We start from the raw sequence: 21,408 nt of genomic DNA, 5'->3' as shown, positions 1-21,408 counted from the left end.
CAGTTTTTGTAAACATTGAATCAAGTATTTATCACCCTTTTTTCATACATTTTCTATTTCTGAGTTTGTTGAACAATCACAACCGAAATTGCTAAAAGCTTGATGAAATTGAGAGAGTTTATTGTACAAGAACCATCATGAGGAGAGTTTAGAAGATATCGACGAGAACTCTTCCACCACCATAATTATTCATCTTCAAATTTAGAGTAACCATCTCCTTGTTCTTTTTCAAAACTACCAGCTTGTCCCACAAAAGTCTTGGCTCTCATTTCTTGCAGCTCTGATTCAGAAATATCGACATTTCCATTCTTGACCACATCTTCCAAGTCAGCAATTTCCACAGGTGGTACCTCTGCATAATTCGTATTTCCATGCACTCTTCCATACATGACTGCTAAATATTATGAAAATATTCCGTCTCAAGTAAACAAATCAATAAACACATGACAATGATCAATTCTGGAATGACCCAACAAATATACTTGAAGAAAATATTCCACACGACTTGAGCTGGAGATCCATCTCTCAAAAACTTGTAACCCACATTGTCCAATGCCATCACTACTCCACGTGTAATAAAAGCAACTCCCAAAATCACTGCAGAATACTTGTTATAAGTGGCATGTCTAAAAAGTTGGAATGACAATTCATTATTTGGTTTCACTTTGGTTTGCATCTTATCGGCATGATAAATCAATACAGCACCCATAATGAAAATGTTAATGGCACAAAAATAGTAAACGACGTGAACCCATGTGTAATTCTTGAATTCAAAAAAGTATTGCATAATGACACAGAAAATTCCAATAAAGAATAAAATTGAATTCATTCCCAACACGAGTGCCAAATTACTCTTTGTGTCACCATTCAAGAGAGATCTCCATTTATAGACCAATGTCGAAATACTGGCATACAAGGCACATGTTCCTAAAAAAGAGAGTAATTCCCACGTGACAAGATATACCTCTGCTTGTCTTTCGAGATTATGATTTGATAAATTATTATTGGATCTGGATTTGATGAGTTCTGGTAAGAAACCTAATCTCAAATATAAGAGAAATGCAATGACTCCAACTCTTACTGTTGTCAAGTTTGTGTGAGTTGTTGGTGGTGGCCGATTGTTTGGATTTGTAATTGTATTGTCACAATGAAAATTGTTGTAAATTTCATGATCCATCAAAATAATAGTCATCATTATAACAATCATGTGGGTCATGATGAGATTCAAGAGAGATATCAAGAGTGTCCGATCCGGAAGATGATTGTCAATGGTCAAACAAAGTTTAAAAATAATACATCATTACGATTCAATGTGACCAATCATTCGATTTGGATCCAAATCATTAATTTTTCGAAACTCGATTTCATCATCAAACTTACACAAAATAAAAAAGAAAATTGTAAAAATTGAAAATTCAAAAAGGGAACAAGTGATTCTCTTTTCGTCCGAGATCTTTTTGATGAGAGTACCGAGAGTGATCAAGCCTAGAACGAGATACACGAGCTCCATCACAATGTACTCGTAATCGCCTGTTCCTATGCCGTTTGTCATTTTTTTGTTTGCCTAAAAATTGGTGCGTCAGTTGTCATGCTAAAATTCACTGACTAACAAAACAAGCAAATTGATAAAGAGCTGTAGTTGATTAATGTTGTAAGGATTGTTGGGATATCGTCATGGAAATATCCAATTATTATGAATGAATAAGAACTACTACGATCATGCCAACTGAAAAGAGCTTTGCCTAGGCCTTCTTGTCATTAAAAGGAGAGTAAAATTAAAGTGAAATAGCCATGGTTTATATTACATTGTCACATCATTCAAAAAGTTTAAAATATTGTGTGCAGTGTATCAGTCGATCTTTTAGCGTTGGATTTTCTCGAATATGTTGAATCAATTTCAGAGTTTCGTTGTAGCCTCGCATACGGCCATTCATATGAAACTCTTCTGATGAAATTTTTTGATGAGGTATAAAATGTTTGTAATATTCCACACCCGTTATTGGCATTCTACAAATTGGACACATATCGGTAGCAAAAGATTTGGCTTTAAACACCAAATTTTGGAAGAAAGATCCATCTTCATCCCCTTCTTCCTCTGTATAGTCATTATCGTCGTGTTGAATTTCACAATAACTCAACACACAATCCTCGCAAACACATGTATGATAACATGGCTTGAACCTGTAGCATGGTGGTTTGGATCGACAAACAACACAAATTTTTGAAATTAAATCTAGCTCATCAATTTGTGTTGCTTCATGACTCTACTCAAAAGTGAAAAATTATTTGTAAAGTGACAAAATTCAATCTTACCTGTGTCTCTCTTCGTTTTTCAATTTCTGAGTTTAAATCTTTTTGGAAGAGTAATAATTGTTGCAAATTCATTGAGCTTAAAGGACCTTTCAACATTGGAGAAATAATAGTGGAATTTAGGGAATTGGTTGAGGATGACGAAGATGATGGTGGATAATTAACACGGCGTGCTTCATCCATCGCTGCGTTAAATTCATCCAAACTGAAAAATAACTCTTTGAAATAAGTAATCAAATTATGCGCGCTTGCTACATTATAAAAGGCATAGAGTATCCAGCTGATCCCGTAAATGATATTCCATTCCTATGAATGACGTACATCAAAGTCCAGCTGTTCGGAACTAATAAAGTCAAAACAATCATTTCAAATAATGAAAGGTAAGAGTTAAAGTACAAGGCCAAACGTCCGAATAGTTGGTAGAACAGCAATTTCTGCAAATCAATGTACGATTCTCGGTTAGAAATTTGTTGTTGCTGGATTTGTAATTTTGATAGTATCGGATCATAGATAAATAATTTAATCAATAATATACACAGAGATGTTAATATTGGATTTAATATGATGGTGTAAATCCGATAATATTTCGCTCTTTCGTACGGATGAATACGACAAACAATTCCGCTTAAAAGATGTCTCAAGAACATTTTTTTAGGAAGCTTTGATGTTTCATAAATCCGAAAATGTGTATTTTTACATTCGTGATAAAACTACATTATGTACAACGTGATCAATGGCTTAAAGGAATGTCATGTCAAAAGCTGCATCCTCTGCATTATTTTGATCTTCATCGTTCATTCCTGAAAAGTCTTCCATAGCAATGCTTGTTGAAATGGACATGGTGTCTCCAACTAGTGACATGTTTGTTGTCTTGTCATGAATATTGGTTTTCTTGGATTTTGCTAGTAATGAATTCTCATGACGATTTCGTTTCCATGAAGGATTTCTAAAATTATTTGCTTTTTTCAAGCCTTTAACTCTCTTTGAGTCATGAGTAGATGCTTCGTCATCGTCACTGGATGCTACATCTTCTTGTTGGTTTGATGGTTGTTCATGAATAATTTCAGTATGGGTTGATTCCTCTGTTTCATTCTTTCTCTTCTTGGATTCATCTTGATTTTGTGAATTCAAATAGGTTCTAAATGCTTCGTTCAATGCTAATTTGAAAATTCTCAATTTTTCCTCTTCTTTTACGTAAATCTTGATTAAATTCAAATATGGAAAAGGTTTGAAGTGACAATATGATCCTATTGCATTAATGAGTGCCTCTGCACTTCTCTCTATGGGAAATCCAAAAAGATCAGTACACATTGCATCAAACCCAATACTTGAAAGCTGTTTTTTGTTTGACTCTTCAAGACAAGTTTGTACAATTTCTTCCATGCTTGAACGTTCATTCTTTTTTCCTCCTTTCCACATTGGTCCGGCTGTATTGAAAAATCATCATGAATAAATTTTCGAAAGGACCAGCAATACAAATTCCAAAAATGGTTTTTAGTTTTGGGATTTCACAAGAGCCATCATCCAGTCATGATCACGTAAAATAAATTATGATAATTATTAAAAATCATTTCATAATAATTCTATTGATGTATTGATGATGTTCCTGTAATTCCTACATACCAGCAAATATAATATATCTTGCCTTCAAATTTCCTCCGCTCACAAATGCTACTTTATCACTCGAATCTAGAGGTCCATTCTGCATCACGAAATTCTTAGCCTGTTCTTGTACGGAACTACCTGCCTCAGCAAGAATATCTGTACCAGATAATTCTAATTGACCCGATACCTCAGCATACACAATGGCGTCTGTGTCTACGGCATGGAGAAGATAGCCATCAATGAGCTGAATGGTTTGACCGGTTGCAGGCAGTGAGATCTCTTCAATGATTCGTTCATTGGCATTGAGAGAAGCAGATGATGAAGCGGACATTGTTTTTTGCAAAAAAGTGGAGCCTAGTGCGTTTTTGATTTTTTGTGTGAATGATGATAATAATAACCAAGAGTTTTTAGTCATGAGCGAGATGGAATCATGACGAACATGAGATCATTTCTTCCATTCAAGACTAGAACAAGTGTCGAACGAGAGTTTCATTAATTTGTTTCCAAATGTTGGATGTTCCAAAGTACATGAGCTGTGGACCAGACGAGTTTACAAAAATCGTGTTGTGTCATCACCACGTCTACGCCACGCTGTGATTGGGGTGAGCTTGGTCTTTGGGTCATGACTCGAGTTTTCGTGATGGTGTTGGATCAACGTCAACTGCATTTTCAATTTTCCTTCATCAAACAAATGAAATAATTACTCCTTTCATTTCTACCATTCTCTTCATCTTCTTATATACAACACCATGAACCGAACCGACAACAACACGCACCTCACCCTTTCCAAATCCACATCAATGGATCACTTCCTTCTCTTACATAAATCTCCCTCGTTATTGTTGTTGAATAAACCACAGCATCAACAACGAGCTGCTGAGCCTCCTCTCGGAGCGAGCAGCAACAGTAACCTACAACCATCATTGATTAAATTTACAAAAGACTCCCAAGAAAATAACGAATTTTCAAATAATAACCACTCTGATCAAATCGAGCAGTCCAACCAAGAATTGATAGAAGAGCATGATGATGATTGGTTTCAAATTTGTTGCGATGGCAAAACATTTACGACAACGAGAGCTACACTGTTAGCTGAGAAAGATTCCATGTTCAGTATCATGTTTCAAAAGAACTCACCATTTCAAAAGTTCAACAGAGATTTGAATCATCCTATGCGACCTTATGTGGTTTTCATTGATCGAAATCCTCAATACTTTGAACCAATTTTGAACTATTTAAGAAGCGATGGCGAGATTTTGATAAATCCTAATGTAAATATTTGTGGAGTGTTACTTGAGGCTAAATATTGGGGATTAGGTAAACTTGCAGAAGAATTAGAAAGAATGATTGAACAAATACAAGCGGAACAGGAAAAGATAAAACGAAGAGATGATTCTGGTTGTGAATTGACTCGATCCGAAATTGTGAAAGCCTTACTGACCTGCCCTTCAGGTAAAGGAGGATTGTTAAGATTCCAAGGGTTGAACTTGACTGGAATTGACCTGAATGGATTGGATTTGAGTGGAATTAATTTTTCACGAACCATTCTGAGGAATGCCAATCTCTCAATTGTACACTTGATTTTGCAGAAATGAGAGAAACGGTTTTAGAAAATTGCGACTTTTCTAACGCAAGAATGTTCAAGGTAGTGATCAAAAACGCTAATTGTAAAGATGTCAACTTTTCTGGAGCTTCCCTTCGAGGAGCTGCAATCACTTTCTGTGACTTGTATGGAGCAAACTTTAAATCAGCAGATTTAGAATTGGCAGATCTCTCCAATTCAAACCTCAAGAATGCAGATTTAAGTGGAGCGAGTATTAAGGGAGTTGCTCTCAAGAACTGCATCACCACTAACGTTAAACATACAAGCGCTATGGGTGGTGTCATTCATTAAGTCGGTGTTCATATCACATCAATTTATTCTAAATACCTCCACAATGCGACAAGGAATGCAATGTCAATAGTCCCTCTCAACGTTTGAATCACTCGAACTACAAGGCTGTTTATGTAATAATTCATCCTTTGCCAGAAAGATTTCAAATCTGAAACCCGTCAAGCAACAAAGTAGAATTGCAGAGATTTGATTCTTGTTCTTTTTGTGTCACATCACTGAGCTCATCTTATCCATTTGTTGTCAGCAACTGTTGTCGTGTATGACGAAACAAAAGTTGAATCTTGCAGAAGATAATTTTCATCACAAAAAAACGTTTAAATTTTCCTTCTTTTTACTCCAATTTTGAGTCTTTTTCAATATCATCACAAGATGGATCAAGTATTCACCTATGAATCATTTGTTCATGCTACAGCAGGTAGTATTGGTGGACAAGGTTTGTATGCTCTTGCATCATGGTTGTCTTTTTTAAATAATCTTGTTTTTCATCATTATATCATCCTCTCACAACAATGTAGCTGCCATGTCTGCCTTCTATCCTTTCGGTACGTTATTATCATGGAGAACGTGAATTTTGAATCCTAGTGTTGTTATATTGGATCAATTCAACCCTCTCCGACGAATTTCGAATGATCATATCCTCATGATGCCAATCGTTATCATACCTTCTTTCGGAATTAATGATGTCCACACACAACAAAACCAACCACAGAAACGATCAGAACTCAAATCCAAGCCAACGAGCATCTCAAATCAAAGACAACTCTTGAAGTTGTGAAAATTCTTGTTGAAGAAGATGGAGTTGGAAGTTTGTACAAGGGAATTCGTCCTGTGCTCATCAGTTTATTGGCTAGTAACTTTATTTACTTTTACACAAACAACATGTTTAAAGTCATTTACAAGAAGCGAACAGGAAAGGGTAAGTGGAGAGAAAAATTGTTATTATTTGAAATTTGAATCATCACAAATGGAATGCACTCTCATTGTTATATATTCTCAAAGGCATTGGAGTATTGCCAAATTTATTGATTGCATTTGCTGCTGGTGTTGTGAACGGTAAGTATACTATAGGATTTTAGGATGTTTATCAATGTCTACATTTTCACATTATTTCATTTGGATGATGAAATTCAATAATACAAAATTTATGGAAAATGAATTCTTGATTGTCAAATACAGTTGTGACAACTTGTCCATTGTGGGTTCTTACAACAAGATATAAGGCTCAAAGAAAGAACAATTCCACTGAATCGAAGGAATGCTCCGAGGTATGATTAAGATTGCCAATGAGGAAGGCATTTCTGCTTTGTGGAATGGTACTCTTGCAAGTATTATTCTTGTGACCAATCCAATGATCAATTATACTGTTTTGTAAGTGATTGAAAATTTAATGATCCTGTTCAAACATTCCATTTCAATAATATCTAAAATGATTCCTTTCTCTCAAATGATACGGAATCAACCTCATTGCAGTGATCAAACCAAAAAGTATTTCCTCAGATGGATGAAACAAAAGAATTTGACACCAACTCAATCCTTCTTACTTGGATTGCTTGCCAAATTTGTTGCCACTATTTTAACTTATCCTCTTCAAGTAGCTCAAACCAAATTGAGAACTTCTAAGAAGACCATGACTGAAGAAGAAACAAAGAAAACAGGTATTAAAAAGTATGAAAATACATTGGACTGTCTGATCAAAATGTTCCAAGAAGAAGGAATTTATGGATGGTATAGAGGTGTGGGAAATAAGCTTGTTCAAACACTTTTAATGTCTGCATTCCATCTCACTATCTACGACAAGATTGTCACAGAAGTTGAGAAGGTCATGGGTGGTAAGGTTAAGAGCCATCATTAACTTGCGATTAGCATTCAAATTTGTTTTAATTGTCATTAAACTGCAAATTGGATCAAATATTCGTGGTCTAGGTTGTGCAGCTCAGTTTCAGTGAAACGATATCAACAAATGTTATCAAAGAACAATATCACTCCATATCAATATGTAATCAAGGTATCTTAAACACCTGCCAGTTGCTGAAACACAATTTTGATTGGACGTTCCTGTCTCTAAAAAACTCCAAAACAACCAATTGCGGAAATTTATGCTTTTTGGCAATTCAAAAAAAATATGAAGACATCTTCTCATCGACTTTCTTATCTCAACCTCCCGAAGACTTCAGGTTCGGTTGGGCAGGCAACAACATTGCCTACAACAGTAACTTTGGCACTCAGGACGCTCGGAATGACTTCTAAAACTTCAACGGCCTCTATTTTCTTGAAATCAAGTCATACGAGCGTCATGGCTTTTTCGGAATCTAAAAGAATGTGTTCTGCCCGATATGGATACAGTCGTGAGAATATATTTTCTTCATCAACGGTTTGCAATACGACACTGCCTTCAACCCGAACTGAAAACTTGTGTAAAAACAGCAATCAAAACCTAATTTTTCTTGAGAACACTCAACATGAGTCTATAAAACGAAATTTCCGACGACATACTGCCTTCGGTAATAAAACAGAAGACAAATCAAAAGGAAGATGGGATAGCACGATGGACACAATTGATCCTGGAATTAAGACAGTGGCAAAAGAAAATGCACCCAGTTTTGCTCCCGTTTCTTTGAATTCAACAAGTATTTCACATAAATGGAACGTCGTTGAATTTGACGATCAAGGAAATGTAAGAATGTCACAAATTAAACGAAGTGAACTCTACACGAAATATGGTTTACAAGGAAGAGATATAAGAACATTAGGTAAGATTAATAACCTTTCATATTTTTGTTAATATTTTTTTAGTGAGCAACATGAACTTTCCTACCATACTTGCTCGTGCCAATTGTATAATAGTTTCTATTAGCAATATAAGTGCAATAATCACCCATGAACGACTTTATCTACTAAAGAGCGACTATTCGAATAATTTAGATCCTACTTTCATCAGATTTGTTCAACAATTTTTAATTTATTACGCCAAATCTAAGGAAGTGAACAAGTACAGCTTTGATGAGACGCCCTATGGATTTTTCGAACAGTCTTATGCGCTACCATTTGAATTTCGAGTTTTGGAATGTATTTTGCACAAAGTATGTGCCACAATTGAAAAAGATAGAAACGACGTGCAAGAACGAGTAAGCCAAATTTTAGCAGCTCCCGACTACACAAGTGAGGAAGTTCTCTATCAAATTTTGCAATGCAAGCAAAAATTAACACGATTCAAAACATTTGTCACAGAATTACATGAAACTATTGAAAATATTCTAGATGCTGATGACGATATGGCAAGGATGTACCTCACAGAAAAAATTGTGTTTCAAAAGCCAAGAGAAGTTGCTCAACATGAGGAAATTGAAATGTTGTTGGAAACATATCAAAACAGAGTGGAAAATGTGATCAATTCTATTGACGACATGAGAGAAGATCTTGATGACACTCAGGAATTTCTTGAAGTATGTTTGGACAGCATCCGTAACAGAATGATGGAAATGGAATTGAAATTAGCGATTGGTGCCTTTGCTCTTACCTTTGGAACGTTATTAGTTGGAGCATTTGGTATGAACTTAATGTCCCATTTGGAAGATCATCCTTTTGCATTTTATTATACTTCAGGAATGGTCGCTCTTGCAACCATTAGTCTTTTTGTCATTACCTTCTTACTATGCAAGAGAAGAGGCATTTTCAAAAGTACTTACGTTACTGAAAAGCGAAAAGAACTTCGTCAAGTCATTACATCAAAACTTGGCAATAACTGTGGTGACATGTAGATCATCCTATTCAATTTTTTGCATAACCTGAATGTGTGACTGAATGGCATTTGGACCTCACCTATGTCTACTATTAAGCTTCTCCCTTGGAAATAATCAACTAATTTAATGGACTAAATTACAAAAAGACACTATCTCTGAATTCCTTCTTCTTTTGATTTCTTGGCAGCGGATTTCCTTTTGTAAAGTAATGATCTCCTTGTCTGAACTGATTGGTTTTCCAAATTTTTTCCCTGTTGGGGGCATAGACTTCTAAGGTACCCAATTCTCGCTTCTTGTTGATACGATTATAAAGTGGAACCTGTGAATAATTCTCGTGCAAAACAACAATTGGTGCCTCTTCTTCCTGACGATCAGAAATATCTTCTTGGTTCTTTCTCTTGTTTTTCTTTAGATGAAGGCTTCCTTCAAATAAAGAATTGTTGGATTTGGCTTCTGCCTTTTCCTATCTTCAGTCTGTTCTTGCTCGATTTTTAATTTTCGTTGCTCCTTTTCATATTGTCTTCGAATGTGTTTATGCTTGTTTTGACACTTGGTTTCAAATTGTTCAATTTTTTCTTGTCTTTTCGATTCCAATCTCGCTTTCTGAGCAATCGATTTGGAAGAGAAGCTTGGAGTTTGTTGAATTTGAGAGGACGATGCCAACAACTCCCAACACTTATGTCGATCCAATGAGTATGGAACGCTAATTCCAATCGCGTCAGCACTAAAATAACTTTCTCTCCATTCATACACTTCACCGCCTCCGTGTGTGAGTCTTTGAATTGTTGAATTGTATTTGAGTGTTTGGTTGGTTTCAATACCAAATCGGCCTCCTTTTCGTTGAACCATGTATTTCTTGTTGAATTGTTTTGTTTCAATGGTGTATTTTCACACAAATAAAAATAGACCTTGTTAAATAGTTTCTGAAAAGGAGCATTGTGGAAATTGAAGATCAAGTTCAAGAGTTTAAAAACAGATGTTTTGTTTCATTTGTTGTGGTAACACTCAATAAGTTTTCGTTTTAGAATGATATTCTTGGGTCTTATAAATTATTATTCAACTAGCTTTCCAAGGGCAGGCAGAGCTTGGTCATCTCATCGGAAGAATGAGTGGACTTTGAGTTTACAAAAGTTGGCATAAGGACTCGAGCCCAAAATAGTGAAACTTCAGCCGTTGATCGTTGAATTCACTGTGTGAAAAAAAATTTCAATTTTAAACGCAAAGAGATTTTTCTTCTGGTCATCACACTCCATCATCGCTATTTCTTTCTATTCCATAATATATTTCAAAATCATCATGATTCGAAGAACCAGTAATAAATTGTTAACAAAATCCGTTAGCAACAACAAGTGTACTCAAAAGGCTGTTTTTGCATCCACTTCTGCCTGCAACAAGAAAATTGGTACTAACAACAGCTCCGTATTGAGTGTGGCTTCATCATCTCTGTCCAATAAGAAAGCCTTTTCGAGCTCACTTGCATCATCTCAGCAACCACAATCTCTTGCATCGTTGGATACCTATTCAAACAGACATAATGAACAAGAACATAACCAACATATCCAATCCATGTTGAAGGAGATTGGCTTTTCATCATTGGATGAAATGGTTGAAGCCATCATTCCAAAGAGTATTAGATATCAAGAGAAGGTGGTATTACCATTCGATACAGAGCAAAATAAGACCATTCTCAATGGTGAGTCCGATGTTCTCTCTGAATTATTCAGCTATGCTAAACAAAATGTCATGAAGAAGAGTTTGATTGGTCAAGGCTATTACGATAACAAAATTCCAAACGTTATTTTGAGAAATGTATTCCAAAATCCAGGATGGTACACTCCATATACTCCATATCAAGCTGAGATTTCTCAAGGAAGACTCGAATCCTTGCTCAACTATCAAACAGTGATTTCCGATTTGACTGGACTTCCAATTGCAAATGCTTCCTTGTTAGATGAAGGTACAGCTGCCGCAGAAGCTATGGCTGTTTGTTATAATGCTCACAAGAAGGAAATTGCTGCATTCTTTGTTGGATCGGATGTTCATCCTCAAACTCTTGCTGTAGTTCGTGCTCGTGCTGCTCCTTTGAATATTCAAATTTTGGTGGGCGACCCAATGACTTTTGATTTTAATGCAAATCGTGTTTGCGGTGCTCTCATTCAATATCCAAATACTATGGGTACAATTAATAATTTTGAAAAGTGTGTAAAGGCAGTTCATGATACTGGTGCATTGGTTGTGTTCGCCTCTGATTTATTAGCATTGACTGTTTTGAAATCACCTGGAGAATTCGGAGCTGATTTGTGTATTGGTAGCTCACAAAGATTTGGTGTTCCACTTGGATTTGGAGGTCCATCTGCTGGATTTTTGAGTGTGAAGGATGAATTCAAGAGAATTATTCCTGGAAGAATCATTGGTGTCAGTAAGGATGCTCAAGGAAAAACTGCTCTTCGTATGGCTCTTCAAACAAGAGAACAACACATTAGACGTGACAAGGCTACAAGTAACATTTGTACTGCTCAAGCTCTTTTGGCAAACATGGCTGCTATGTATGCTGTCTATCACGGTCCAGATGGATTGAAGAAGATTGCCAATAGAGTTCATGAAATGACAGTAATTTTGAATAAGGGCATTAAGAGTATGGGATATACTGTTAGCTCTGGATTGTTCTTTGATACTTTCACTATCACTGTTAACAACTCTGACAAATTCTTGCAATTTGCAGCTGATAAGGGATATAACTTTAGAAAGATTGACAACCAAACAATTTCTCTCTCTATTGATGAAACCATTACAGTGAATCACTTGAACGACGTATTGGCCATCTTTGGTCAATATAACAACTCAAAGGTTGTTACTGTGCAAGAAATCATTTCAAAGGAATCTTCTTCTGATAGAAATATTATTACACACTCTGAATTTGCTCGTACTACTCCATATTTGACCCATTCAACATTTAACAAGTATCACACTGAACATGCCATGATGAGATATATCAAGAAACTCGAAACTAAGGATTATTCTCTCTGCCATGGTATGATTCCATTGGGTTCTTGTACCATGAAATTGAATGCCGCAAGCGTAATGATTCCAGTCACATGGCCAGAATTCTCCTCAATTCACCCACTTGTTCCTCTTGATCAAGCTAAGGGTTATCTCAAAATGATCAATGACTTGAGAGTATGGTTGAGCCAACTTACTGGTTTTGATGACTGCTCATTGCAACCTAATGCTGGTTCACAAGGTGAATATGCTGGCTTGTTAGTCATTATGAAATACTTGGAAAGCATTGGCCAATCTCACAGACATGTATGCTTGATCCCATCCTCAGCTCACGGTACAAATCCAGCTTCTGCTGTCATGTGCGGTATGAAAGTTGTGGTTGTTGAATGTGACAAGCACGGAAACGTTGACGTCAATGACTTGAAGTTGAAGCTTGCTGAACACAAGGATAACGTTGCTGCTCTCATGATTACTTACCCATCGACACACGGAGTCTACGAAGAGAGTATTCAAGAAATTTGCCACTTGGTTCATGAGGCAGGCGCTCAAGTTTATTTGGACGGAGCCAACATGAATGCTCAAGTTGCTCTCACATCACCTGGAAAGATTGGTGCTGACGTTTGTCACCTTAATCTTCACAAGACATTTGCTATTCCACACGGTGGTGGCGGTCCAGGTGTTGGTCCAATTTGTGTTCGTAAACACTTGGCTCCATTCCTTCCATCACATCCATCTCTTAAGGGAACATCCTATGACTCTTCACAATCCGTTGGTGCTGTATCTGCTTCTCCATTTGGTAGTAGCAGCGTTTTGCCAATTGTCTGGATGTACATTAGAATGATGGGTTCTGAAGGTTTGAGAACAGCCACAAGAGTAGCCATGTTGAATGCCAACTACTTGGCTAAGAAGTTAGCTCCATACTATAGAATCTATTATACAGGTACAAATGGTTTAGTAGCTCACGAATTTATTCTTGATTGTAACCAATTCAAGAAGACCACTGGAGTTGAAGCAATTGATATTGCTAAGAGATTGATGGATTATGGTTTCCATGCTCCAACCATGTCCTTCCCAATTGGTAACACATTGATGGTTGAACCAACTGAGAGTGAAGACAAGGTTGAATTGGACAGATTTATTGAGGCCATGATTTCAATTAGACGTGAAATTCAAGATATTGAAGATGGAAAGGCTGATAAGGTTAACAATGTCCTCAAGAATGCTCCTCACACTGCTGAGGTTGTTATTTCCAATGATTGGAATCGTCCATACCCAAGAGAGCAAGCTGCATTCCCAACTGCTTCTACTAGAGATAGAAAATACTTCCCAACTGTCAGTCGTCTCAATGAAGCATATGGTGATAAGCAAGTTTGTACTTGTTTGCCAATTGAAGAGTACAAAAATAACTAAGGGATTTAATAAATTTGGATTTTAGGAATAATATCAAGGTAGATTGGTTTCTTCCTTCAAGGGAATTAAGGTAATTTGCTTGGACGAATCACATGTGTTTTTAAAATCACAAAGTGAAGTATCGGTAGCAGGAGAAAGAGTTTTGCCAAGCAAGCAAATGTCTAAACCTGAAAGAACTTGCTGATTCTCGTACGTGCTACATTTTGGAACTGTGAATGCATTGCTCACAGAGGTCATGCTCACCGCAAGCGTTTCATTAAAGACATTGCTTCCAACTGTACCAATGGTAAACTCATTCGACCATTGTTTAAATAATGCAACAGACATGGCGAGAAATTCCGTTGGATTGGTAACAGCTGTGTTATTAGCAAACAAACACTTGCCATACGTGTTATAATTGAGAGCCCAATCTTCTTGGTTGGTTTCCAAATTGTTGTTGGCCAAAACATGGCAAATCTCTTCACTAACTGTTGAAAGTCTTCCGAGTTCGTCAAAGGAAAATCACTTCCCAAATATGCGGCTTGATTCGGCGAGTCACAACTTGCATCGCTTGTATCCTTTAAAATTGCTTTAAATGCTGTCAGCACAAAATAATTATTCTTCACTAATGAATCCTCTCGTTTAGCAAGTCCATTACAAACACTTTTCACGTGATCATTCTTTCCATCAGCTTTGTTACAAACAACAGGTGTCCACAACAATGATAAAGACATGAATTTTGGAGATTGTCTTTCAATTGGCTTTTCAATCAACCGATATGCAAGTAATAATATAAATCCAAATGCAAATATAATTCCTAAAATAATAATTCCATTATGTAACTTTCTATTTTCAATTCCTAAAAGTGAATTTTTTGAATCAAAATTTGATAAACGTTGATGACGAGAGAGTAAATCTAATTCATCTTCCGATTCCGAATCAAACAATCCATCACCTTGTTCCGATGATGCCAAATGTCGAGCATTCTCTAAATCTCTTGATGATGTTGCAAGAACTGGAACATCACCCAATTCCAACATTTCTTGTTCCGTAACCTCTGGTTGTGAGGATGATGATGTTACAGGCTCTCCATTCTCGGTTTGGGACATTTTTTTGTATGAAATTTTGTTGATAACGTTGTTGACAATAAAAAATAGTGTTAGAAATGAGAAAGTATTGATTGGTTGAATGGTACATGCCACCGCTTTGGATAATTGACTCGATAGTGAGTTCTTGAATTTATCCCGATTTGTGCATCCAAGTGTCACTCGTCAACAATATCATAAAAAAAATAACAACATCTTCTCGCTCATAGGTCAGGCCATTTACCTCGCTTGTTCAAACGTTGTTGATCCAACCAACACCAAATCCATTCATTCATTGTTATTGTTGTAATAACAAAAACTTGATTCACACCATTGAAAACACTTTCATCGTTGCCGAATCCTCCTCACCCATCATTATTATCCTCCTCATCATCATTATTTTTCATTATATCATCATCAATTCTATCATTCATTTCTATCATTCATTTCTATCATTCATGAAAAATGTCATCATCGGATCCCAATCAAATTTCCATCACAGTCGCTGCTTCCAATACTTCCATGAACATGGATTCCACACCCGGAACGAATAACATTTTCAAATATAGAGCTCAAGAAAACAATGAATGGACTCCAGCAGCCATTGTTTCTTGTATCTTCTTTTATGGAGGTTTCATCTTTCCTCCATTGTGGTTGATTGGATTCTTTTATTTCAGATCACAAAATGATCGAGAATACTTTTGGGGATCGATGAATGTGACTGCTTGTTCCATGTGTTCATTTATTATTTATGTAGTGGCTTGGTTGACTTTTGTGTTTTTCATGTATGTCACTAATAACTCAATTACAGTTCGACCTTATTATACGAATTTTAAGGGAGGATATTTGGAACCTGGAGAATGGGTGGCTATTTTGTATGCTGTTGTCATGGTGGCTATTTTGGGTTATGAATTTGTGAAATATGTTGTGAAAATTTTCCGTAGAAAGGTTAAAAAGATGCGTCGTTAACATTGTTAATGTCACATTCCAGTAGATGAATATATATTAAGGCAATTAAATGAATATTCACAATATTTCAAATTAATTATTGAGAAATTCTTTTTTTAATATTCTAGTAACAAAAGATGTTAATATTCATAACATGACTTGCAATCATCATTCAATATCTTCTTGGTTTGACCATTAATACTTTCATTCCTTGTTGTCTTGATCAAGACAGCATCAATTTCATTCTCACCATCTGCCAATGATTTTCCTGCTGTTTCATACGGTAACAAGTGAGTAATGACAAATGCAAATAAACATGATCCAGAGTAAATGGCAATGGGAATGACAGAATTGATACGAATGAGTACAGTGGCAATGTATGGAGTGATCATGGCAGCGACACGAGCACTTGATGAGGCAACACCTGTTCCCAATGATCGAATATTGGTTGTGAAAACCTATGAAAGATGTTGAGATTTCAAAGAGTTCAATATAATGTCCATCGCATGATGATGAATGTGTGTGGCTCACAAAAAGAGAAACCTACCTCTGGTGTATAAACCCACAACACACAGGATGCTCCCATAATGGACATTCTTGCACCTGATTTGAATGTCATCCAAGTCGATTCATTGTTTTCCATTTCAAGATTACACAATCCTTAACAATGTTCACAAAATTCATTAAAATAACTTACCTACTGCATAAATGGTTGGAAGCCAATTATACACCTTTGGAATGGGTATCATTAAACATGCCAAACAAAGACCACACGCTAAAAACATGATGGCTGTTGTTTTCTTTCTTCCAAAACTGTTAATAATCGAATAGGATAATAGTAATCCTGGTAATTCAGCAGCAGAGACAATGATCGTAGAAATGTATCCACTCTTAATGTCCTTACTATTTCCTCCAAAATAGATGGGAGTAATTACTACAACACCATAATAACCAAGTGCCTTTTTTAACCATTTTTGTAAAGTGTGAAAAATTCCAATCATGATGAACACCAATCCATTCCAATCAATGAATAAAATTACTTACTCCAATGAACCATAAGGTAAATAACACCACTGAACTGAACCACATCTTTTTCGAAAACAAATCCAAGAATGAACCTGTGGATTTCTTTTTTCCATTTTCAGTATCTGATGGTTTTTGTAAAGATGCAGCGAACATGGCCTTTCGATTCCACCATGCCACTCGTTTGAAAATTCGTTCTGCCTTTTCAATATTACCTTTGATGACACAAAATCGAGGAGATTCTGGAAGGAATGGAACTGCAAGAAGCATGATGAAATTGGGAACACTACTGACTCCCTAAATTTTGGTTTTTCAACATTTTTCATTGATATTCAAGTAATACGAGGAAATTCAAAGTTGTGTTAAAAATGTTGAAAAACAGGTTGAAACGTACCACAAGATATCGCCATCCCCATTCTCCAAAGATTTCAGGATATCCCAAAAAGACTATCATTATTATATATACCACCACATGGAAGTATAAAGATTAAAAATGGAAAATATTCAAATATTTCACATACGTAATGCTAACAATGAAGTGGCCATGGTTCCTACAGTCCAAAAAACTTCAATCACTAGTAAAAAGAAACCTCTCGATTTGGCAGGTAAAAATTCAGTGAATAATGAAAATGGTGCATGACTTCCTCCTACCTGTAAAAAAGTTTGTGTGAAATTTCATATTATTAAAAAATTATAATTATAACAAAATATTATGACAAAATATAAGCAAAAAGACTTATAAATGATATGACGTACTCCAAAGCCAACAAGTAATCTTGCTACGACTAGTGTCCAAAAATTAGGACAAAATGAACTCAACACTCCAAAAATTGAACAAAATGTAAAAATCGCAATAATTCCTAATTTTCGTCCAAACTTGTCACAAATAAATCCCCAAAAAAGAGCACCAATTAACATTCCTCCAAATACAACACCACCAATAGTTGCTTCTTCTACAGGTGAAAGATTCCAAGCATTCGAAACTGCTGGCATGATAAAACTCAAAATCATAATTTCTGACGCATCTGCCATCCATGCAATTCCACAAATCTATGTCCATTCACAACAACCCAATATAAACATGTGAATCATTGTCCATTTTAACATTGATCTTCTTCTTCAATCATCATCTTACACACTTACAAAGAGTAAAATAATTTGAAATTTTCCAACTCTTGTCACGCAACATGAACATTGACATTTTCTTCAATAAATTCTTACCCCATATATTCAATTGCTTCATCACACGAAATGTATATTGTTTTTCCCGAATTTGTCATTGGAATTGTTTCATCATCACCTTGAATCGATCCATAATTATGATTCACTCCACTCAATACATCCTCCTTTCTAAATTCCATCCGAGCTTCATCATCCAAAGAATCTTGCATGGATGCCAATAGACCCATCCTTTCCTGATTTCCTTCAAGGGTATGAGATGTCATCATGGATGTTGAATCTTGTGGTCTTTCATTTTTTTTATCGCAAAATATCTCATCAGATGCAACAAAGAGTTCACAATAATGATTTGAGTTTATTGTAAACAAAACCAAGCGAGGGTAGTTGTCAACTGGAAGGAGTCTTCACAAAACGTTCGGTCTTTGTATAAGTATATCCGCACGAACAAGCTCCGGCTTTCAAAACTATTGGTTATTCCAAAATTTCATGACAATATGGTCATTCAGAGGGATACTTTTGAATTTCCCTTGAGAGAGATGTCCATGCTGTCAACTGTAGTCCAAACTGAATTTACTTTCACAAAAAAAAATAAAAATTGAAAAAAAAATGCTCATCCTTAATCCCCTCGATGGTGGCTACTCAAATTGTTGCGATAAATGCATGAGAGATTTCTCTCAACAAGTGTCTTCTACTCATCTCTGTCACCATTGCAACAAGAGTTTTTGTAGTGTTCATTCGAATTATCATATGAAATATTTTCCATATCATTACTTGACGTTGGTGAAGAGAGATAATGACAAGAGTGATTCAACAAGTAGTACTATGGAAGAAACAGCTTCATCCTCCTTGGATTCGGATTCGAGTAGTGAGGATGAGCAACGACCCTCACGGTATTGTCATTGTTATTCCTCGGACTCGAGTAGTAGTGAGGATGGTTATTTTGAACATTGTTATGGATGTCCTATTAAGGAAATTTGCATTCAACGAAGAGTATTCAATGCTTCATCTCCAAATCCTCTCTCATAAACAGCAGCAACAACGTATTCGATCACAATTTGAGGATTTAAAAGATGATTTGAAACGATGGGAACAAGTGCATTTTCGAAAATTTTGTAATCTTTCGGATGAATTTGAAGATATTGAAAAACATCGATTGGAATTGAAATTGGAATCTCAACGCATCTTTGTTTCCCTCCGTAAAGCACTCTATGAAAGAGAGGATGAAGTGTCTCAGAATATTGATAAAATTTGTAATGAACAAAAAGAAATGGTCATGAAAATTAGTTCACTCAAGAACAATCTTCGAATTATTATGGCAGAAATTGAAATGATGAATAGTGATGAAAGTAATTATGAGAAAATGGAAAGGAAATTGCAACAATTGAATGCAACCATTGATTCATTGAAATTGCAGTGTCAATCTCAAGTGTCGAATGGAATTCAAAATTATCATTTGAGATATTTGCCAATCCTTCAAGAAATTGAGCAAGATATTCACAGATTGTGTCATTTACAAAAAATTAACTAATCTAACTAGAGAAGGTTTCAATCATTTGAAGAAAGAGAGATCGACAAGGTAGTCCCGTAGTGCTTGTATATGTAAATACAAATTTTTGTCCAGCATCTACTCCGTTAAATACGACGACCAGTTGTGACACATTCCTAGTATTCACTGAACCTTTGATTTCTTCGACAAATTTCACTTCAAATCGATAGCCATAAATTAATGTAGAACCAAGTTCCAAATCAATCAATTCTAAATCTTCGACCAATTCTAATTGTTTCTTTTCTCTAAATTGATTTTGAATCGAAGTTGCAACTTTAACAAGTGACGAATCAGTCACTAAAAGTTGAATCATAAAATTATCACAAATAACGTCTTGATAACATTGCTGAATGGGACTAAACAAGAAGACAATTCCACTTTCACTACCCACTTTAAATCCAAAAGGTATTTTCAATTCGACACCATCAAATAACTCAATATCGGTCCATGGTAAATTCTCAGTCTTGACAAAACTCGACTGTTCCATAAATTTTTCATAAACTTCTCGATTTCGTGAAACACAGTTGCTGTAATAGCTCACAACAAAGGCTCCACTGATCCAATATCAATGACAGTGGTATATTGTGTAATCATAATGCCAGAAGCCTCATCGAGATAGGAACACACAAAATCCAATGCAGGTAAATGTTTTCTAATTAAATGTGGAGTGTCAGATCCTGGATCTAACAATGTGTAAAAGTTTCTCTTTTTCTCTTATCGATAGAAGTTCCTGGTTTTGCATCTTCAAATTGTGACTGAAATTTCAAATTGAAAATAAATTCTTGAATGGTCACAATTCCAAGAACACATTCTACAGTAAAATAATCTCTATTTAATTTCTCATTGTAGAGATGAGAAGGTGAATAAAAGTAGAGAACGAATCCTTTAGAGAAATTTCCCATGTTTCATAAATTCTAAACGTTCCAAAGTAGGGATAATCATCGAAGGTGCTCATCACAGCACCATAATCGTCTGGTTTTGTACTTCTATGAATTGAATATTTATAGGTTAAGAATGACATAATTTCCTTGTCTTTTAACTCTTCAAATTGAGCATTTCTTGTCACACCATCTCCTTCATCAAGAATGGGTATTTTCACATGAGCCACTGTATGAATATAATTGTGTGGATTATATTCCATGTTAAAAAAAATTGTGTGGGTTTGTTTTCATGATGAATGACAAAATTCTCTACTTACACATCTGTGAATTAAATTTCACACGTTTGGTTTTTAAAGTGTCAAATCTCAATGAATCACTTACTTTATCTTGTCCAAGCATGTCATAGTCCCAAACTTCTACAATACAATGAGTTTCTTTTCGATCAAACTATAGTGGTCATCATTTTAGCAAAAGTTAAAAATCATATTGTAAATATTAAAATTTAATAAACATACAGGAATGTCAAATATTTCATTAAATTTCGGATGACAGGTTCTCCGAACTGGTTTTGTTTGTTTGAAAAAAGATTCTCCCAATTTCACTTTTAAATATGGATCTATTATATTTTCATCATCAACAATTAGAATTTTCCGAATGTCCACATTTTGACCACATACTTGTCTTTGAACATAATCCAATAAATTAAAGACAAAATTTAGAAGCACATCGTCTCTTACCTTTGCACTTCCAATATTCGAGGCTCCCAACACCACAAGTTTGAATGTGTCGTCCATTTTTCTTTGATTAT

At 35.6% G+C, this 21,408-nt stretch overlaps 14 protein-coding genes across 14 annotated transcripts; 6 read left to right on the top strand and 8 right to left on the bottom strand.

The window, feature by feature from the left end:
• Positions 1-185: 185 nt before the first annotated feature.
• On the bottom strand, positions 186-1,552 carry C9374_003041 (uncharacterized protein; the record flags this gene model as incomplete). Its single annotated transcript, XM_044692526.1, has 3 exons — positions 186-394; positions 442-1,080; positions 1,381-1,552. 3 exons carry the CDS (start codon positions 1,550-1,552, stop codon positions 186-188), a joined length of 1,020 nt encoding a protein of 339 aa, XP_044549885.1.
• A 262-nt stretch (positions 1,553-1,814) lies between these two features.
• Positions 1,815-2,957, bottom strand: C9374_003040 (uncharacterized protein; the record flags this gene model as incomplete). The annotated part of the gene is made up of 3 exons (XM_044692525.1): positions 1,815-2,264; positions 2,314-2,590; positions 2,632-2,957. The coding sequence occupies 3 exons, from the start codon at positions 2,955-2,957 to the stop codon at positions 1,815-1,817; spliced, it is 1,053 nt and encodes a 350-aa protein (XP_044549884.1).
• Positions 2,958-3,048: 91 nt separating this feature from the next.
• Positions 3,049-4,246, bottom strand: C9374_003039 (uncharacterized protein; the record flags this gene model as incomplete). Its single annotated transcript, XM_044692523.1, has 2 exons — positions 3,049-3,737; positions 3,934-4,246. The coding sequence occupies 2 exons, from the start codon at positions 4,244-4,246 to the stop codon at positions 3,049-3,051; spliced, it is 1,002 nt and encodes a 333-aa protein (XP_044549883.1).
• A 469-nt stretch (positions 4,247-4,715) lies between these two features.
• Positions 4,716-5,809, top strand: C9374_003038 (uncharacterized protein; the record flags this gene model as incomplete). The annotated part of the gene is made up of 2 exons (XM_044692522.1): positions 4,716-5,367; positions 5,505-5,809. The coding sequence occupies 2 exons, from the start codon at positions 4,716-4,718 to the stop codon at positions 5,807-5,809; spliced, it is 957 nt and encodes a 318-aa protein (XP_044549882.1).
• Positions 5,810-6,178: 369 nt separating this feature from the next.
• C9374_003037 (uncharacterized protein) lies at positions 6,179-7,661 on the top strand (the record flags this gene model as incomplete). Its single annotated transcript, XM_044692521.1, has 7 exons — positions 6,179-6,242; positions 6,325-6,351; positions 6,519-6,725; positions 6,809-6,862; positions 6,986-7,004; positions 7,136-7,177; positions 7,280-7,661. 7 exons carry the CDS (start codon positions 6,179-6,181, stop codon positions 7,659-7,661), a joined length of 795 nt encoding a protein of 264 aa, XP_044549881.1.
• A 270-nt stretch (positions 7,662-7,931) lies between these two features.
• Positions 7,932-9,567, top strand: C9374_003036 (uncharacterized protein; the record flags this gene model as incomplete). The annotated part of the gene is made up of 2 exons (XM_044692520.1): positions 7,932-8,559; positions 8,603-9,567. The coding sequence occupies 2 exons, from the start codon at positions 7,932-7,934 to the stop codon at positions 9,565-9,567; spliced, it is 1,593 nt and encodes a 530-aa protein (XP_044549880.1).
• A 390-nt stretch (positions 9,568-9,957) lies between these two features.
• C9374_003035 (uncharacterized protein) lies at positions 9,958-10,398 on the bottom strand (the record flags this gene model as incomplete). Its single annotated transcript, XM_044692519.1, has 1 exon — positions 9,958-10,398. The coding sequence occupies one exon, from the start codon at positions 10,396-10,398 to the stop codon at positions 9,958-9,960; it is 441 nt and encodes a 146-aa protein (XP_044549879.1).
• A 447-nt stretch (positions 10,399-10,845) lies between these two features.
• On the top strand, positions 10,846-13,959 carry C9374_003034 (uncharacterized protein; the record flags this gene model as incomplete). The annotated part of the gene is made up of 1 exon (XM_044692518.1): positions 10,846-13,959. The coding sequence occupies one exon, from the start codon at positions 10,846-10,848 to the stop codon at positions 13,957-13,959; it is 3,114 nt and encodes a 1,037-aa protein (XP_044549878.1).
• A 33-nt stretch (positions 13,960-13,992) lies between these two features.
• C9374_003033 (uncharacterized protein) lies at positions 13,993-15,047 on the bottom strand (the record flags this gene model as incomplete). The annotated part of the gene is made up of 2 exons (XM_044692517.1): positions 13,993-14,372; positions 14,465-15,047. 2 exons carry the CDS (start codon positions 15,045-15,047, stop codon positions 13,993-13,995), a joined length of 963 nt encoding a protein of 320 aa, XP_044549877.1.
• Positions 15,048-15,488: 441 nt separating this feature from the next.
• On the top strand, positions 15,489-15,992 carry C9374_003032 (uncharacterized protein; the record flags this gene model as incomplete). Its single annotated transcript, XM_044692516.1, has 1 exon — positions 15,489-15,992. One exon carries the CDS (start codon positions 15,489-15,491, stop codon positions 15,990-15,992), a length of 504 nt encoding a protein of 167 aa, XP_044549876.1.
• A 119-nt stretch (positions 15,993-16,111) lies between these two features.
• Positions 16,112-18,442, bottom strand: C9374_003031 (uncharacterized protein; the record flags this gene model as incomplete). Its single annotated transcript, XM_044692515.1, has 9 exons — positions 16,112-16,429; positions 16,519-16,574; positions 16,669-16,930; positions 17,016-17,291; positions 17,389-17,441; positions 17,516-17,645; positions 17,751-18,044; positions 18,138-18,168; positions 18,216-18,442. The coding sequence occupies 9 exons, from the start codon at positions 18,440-18,442 to the stop codon at positions 16,112-16,114; spliced, it is 1,647 nt and encodes a 548-aa protein (XP_044549875.1).
• A 337-nt stretch (positions 18,443-18,779) lies between these two features.
• Positions 18,780-19,701, top strand: C9374_003030 (uncharacterized protein; the record flags this gene model as incomplete). The annotated part of the gene is made up of 2 exons (XM_044692514.1): positions 18,780-19,063; positions 19,143-19,701. 2 exons carry the CDS (start codon positions 18,780-18,782, stop codon positions 19,699-19,701), a joined length of 843 nt encoding a protein of 280 aa, XP_044549874.1.
• Position 19,702: 1 nt separating this feature from the next.
• C9374_003029 (uncharacterized protein) lies at positions 19,703-20,206 on the bottom strand (the record flags this gene model as incomplete). The annotated part of the gene is made up of 1 exon (XM_044692512.1): positions 19,703-20,206. The coding sequence occupies one exon, from the start codon at positions 20,204-20,206 to the stop codon at positions 19,703-19,705; it is 504 nt and encodes a 167-aa protein (XP_044549873.1).
• Positions 20,207-20,551: 345 nt separating this feature from the next.
• C9374_003028 (uncharacterized protein) lies at positions 20,552-21,394 on the bottom strand (the record flags this gene model as incomplete). Its single annotated transcript, XM_044692511.1, has 5 exons — positions 20,552-20,826; positions 20,978-21,047; positions 21,116-21,216; positions 21,278-21,281; positions 21,338-21,394. The coding sequence occupies 5 exons, from the start codon at positions 21,392-21,394 to the stop codon at positions 20,552-20,554; spliced, it is 507 nt and encodes a 168-aa protein (XP_044549872.1).
• Positions 21,395-21,408: the final 14 nt, after the last annotated feature.

This window comes from Naegleria lovaniensis (assembly GCF_003324165.1).
Source record: "Naegleria lovaniensis strain ATCC 30569 chromosome Unknown tig018, whole genome shotgun sequence".
Classification (NCBI taxonomy): domain Eukaryota; phylum Heterolobosea; class Eutetramitea; order Acrasida; family Naegleriidae; genus Naegleria; species Naegleria lovaniensis.
The sequence above is the reverse complement of the archived record's forward strand: the minus strand, read 5'-3'. Positions and strand labels throughout refer to the sequence as shown.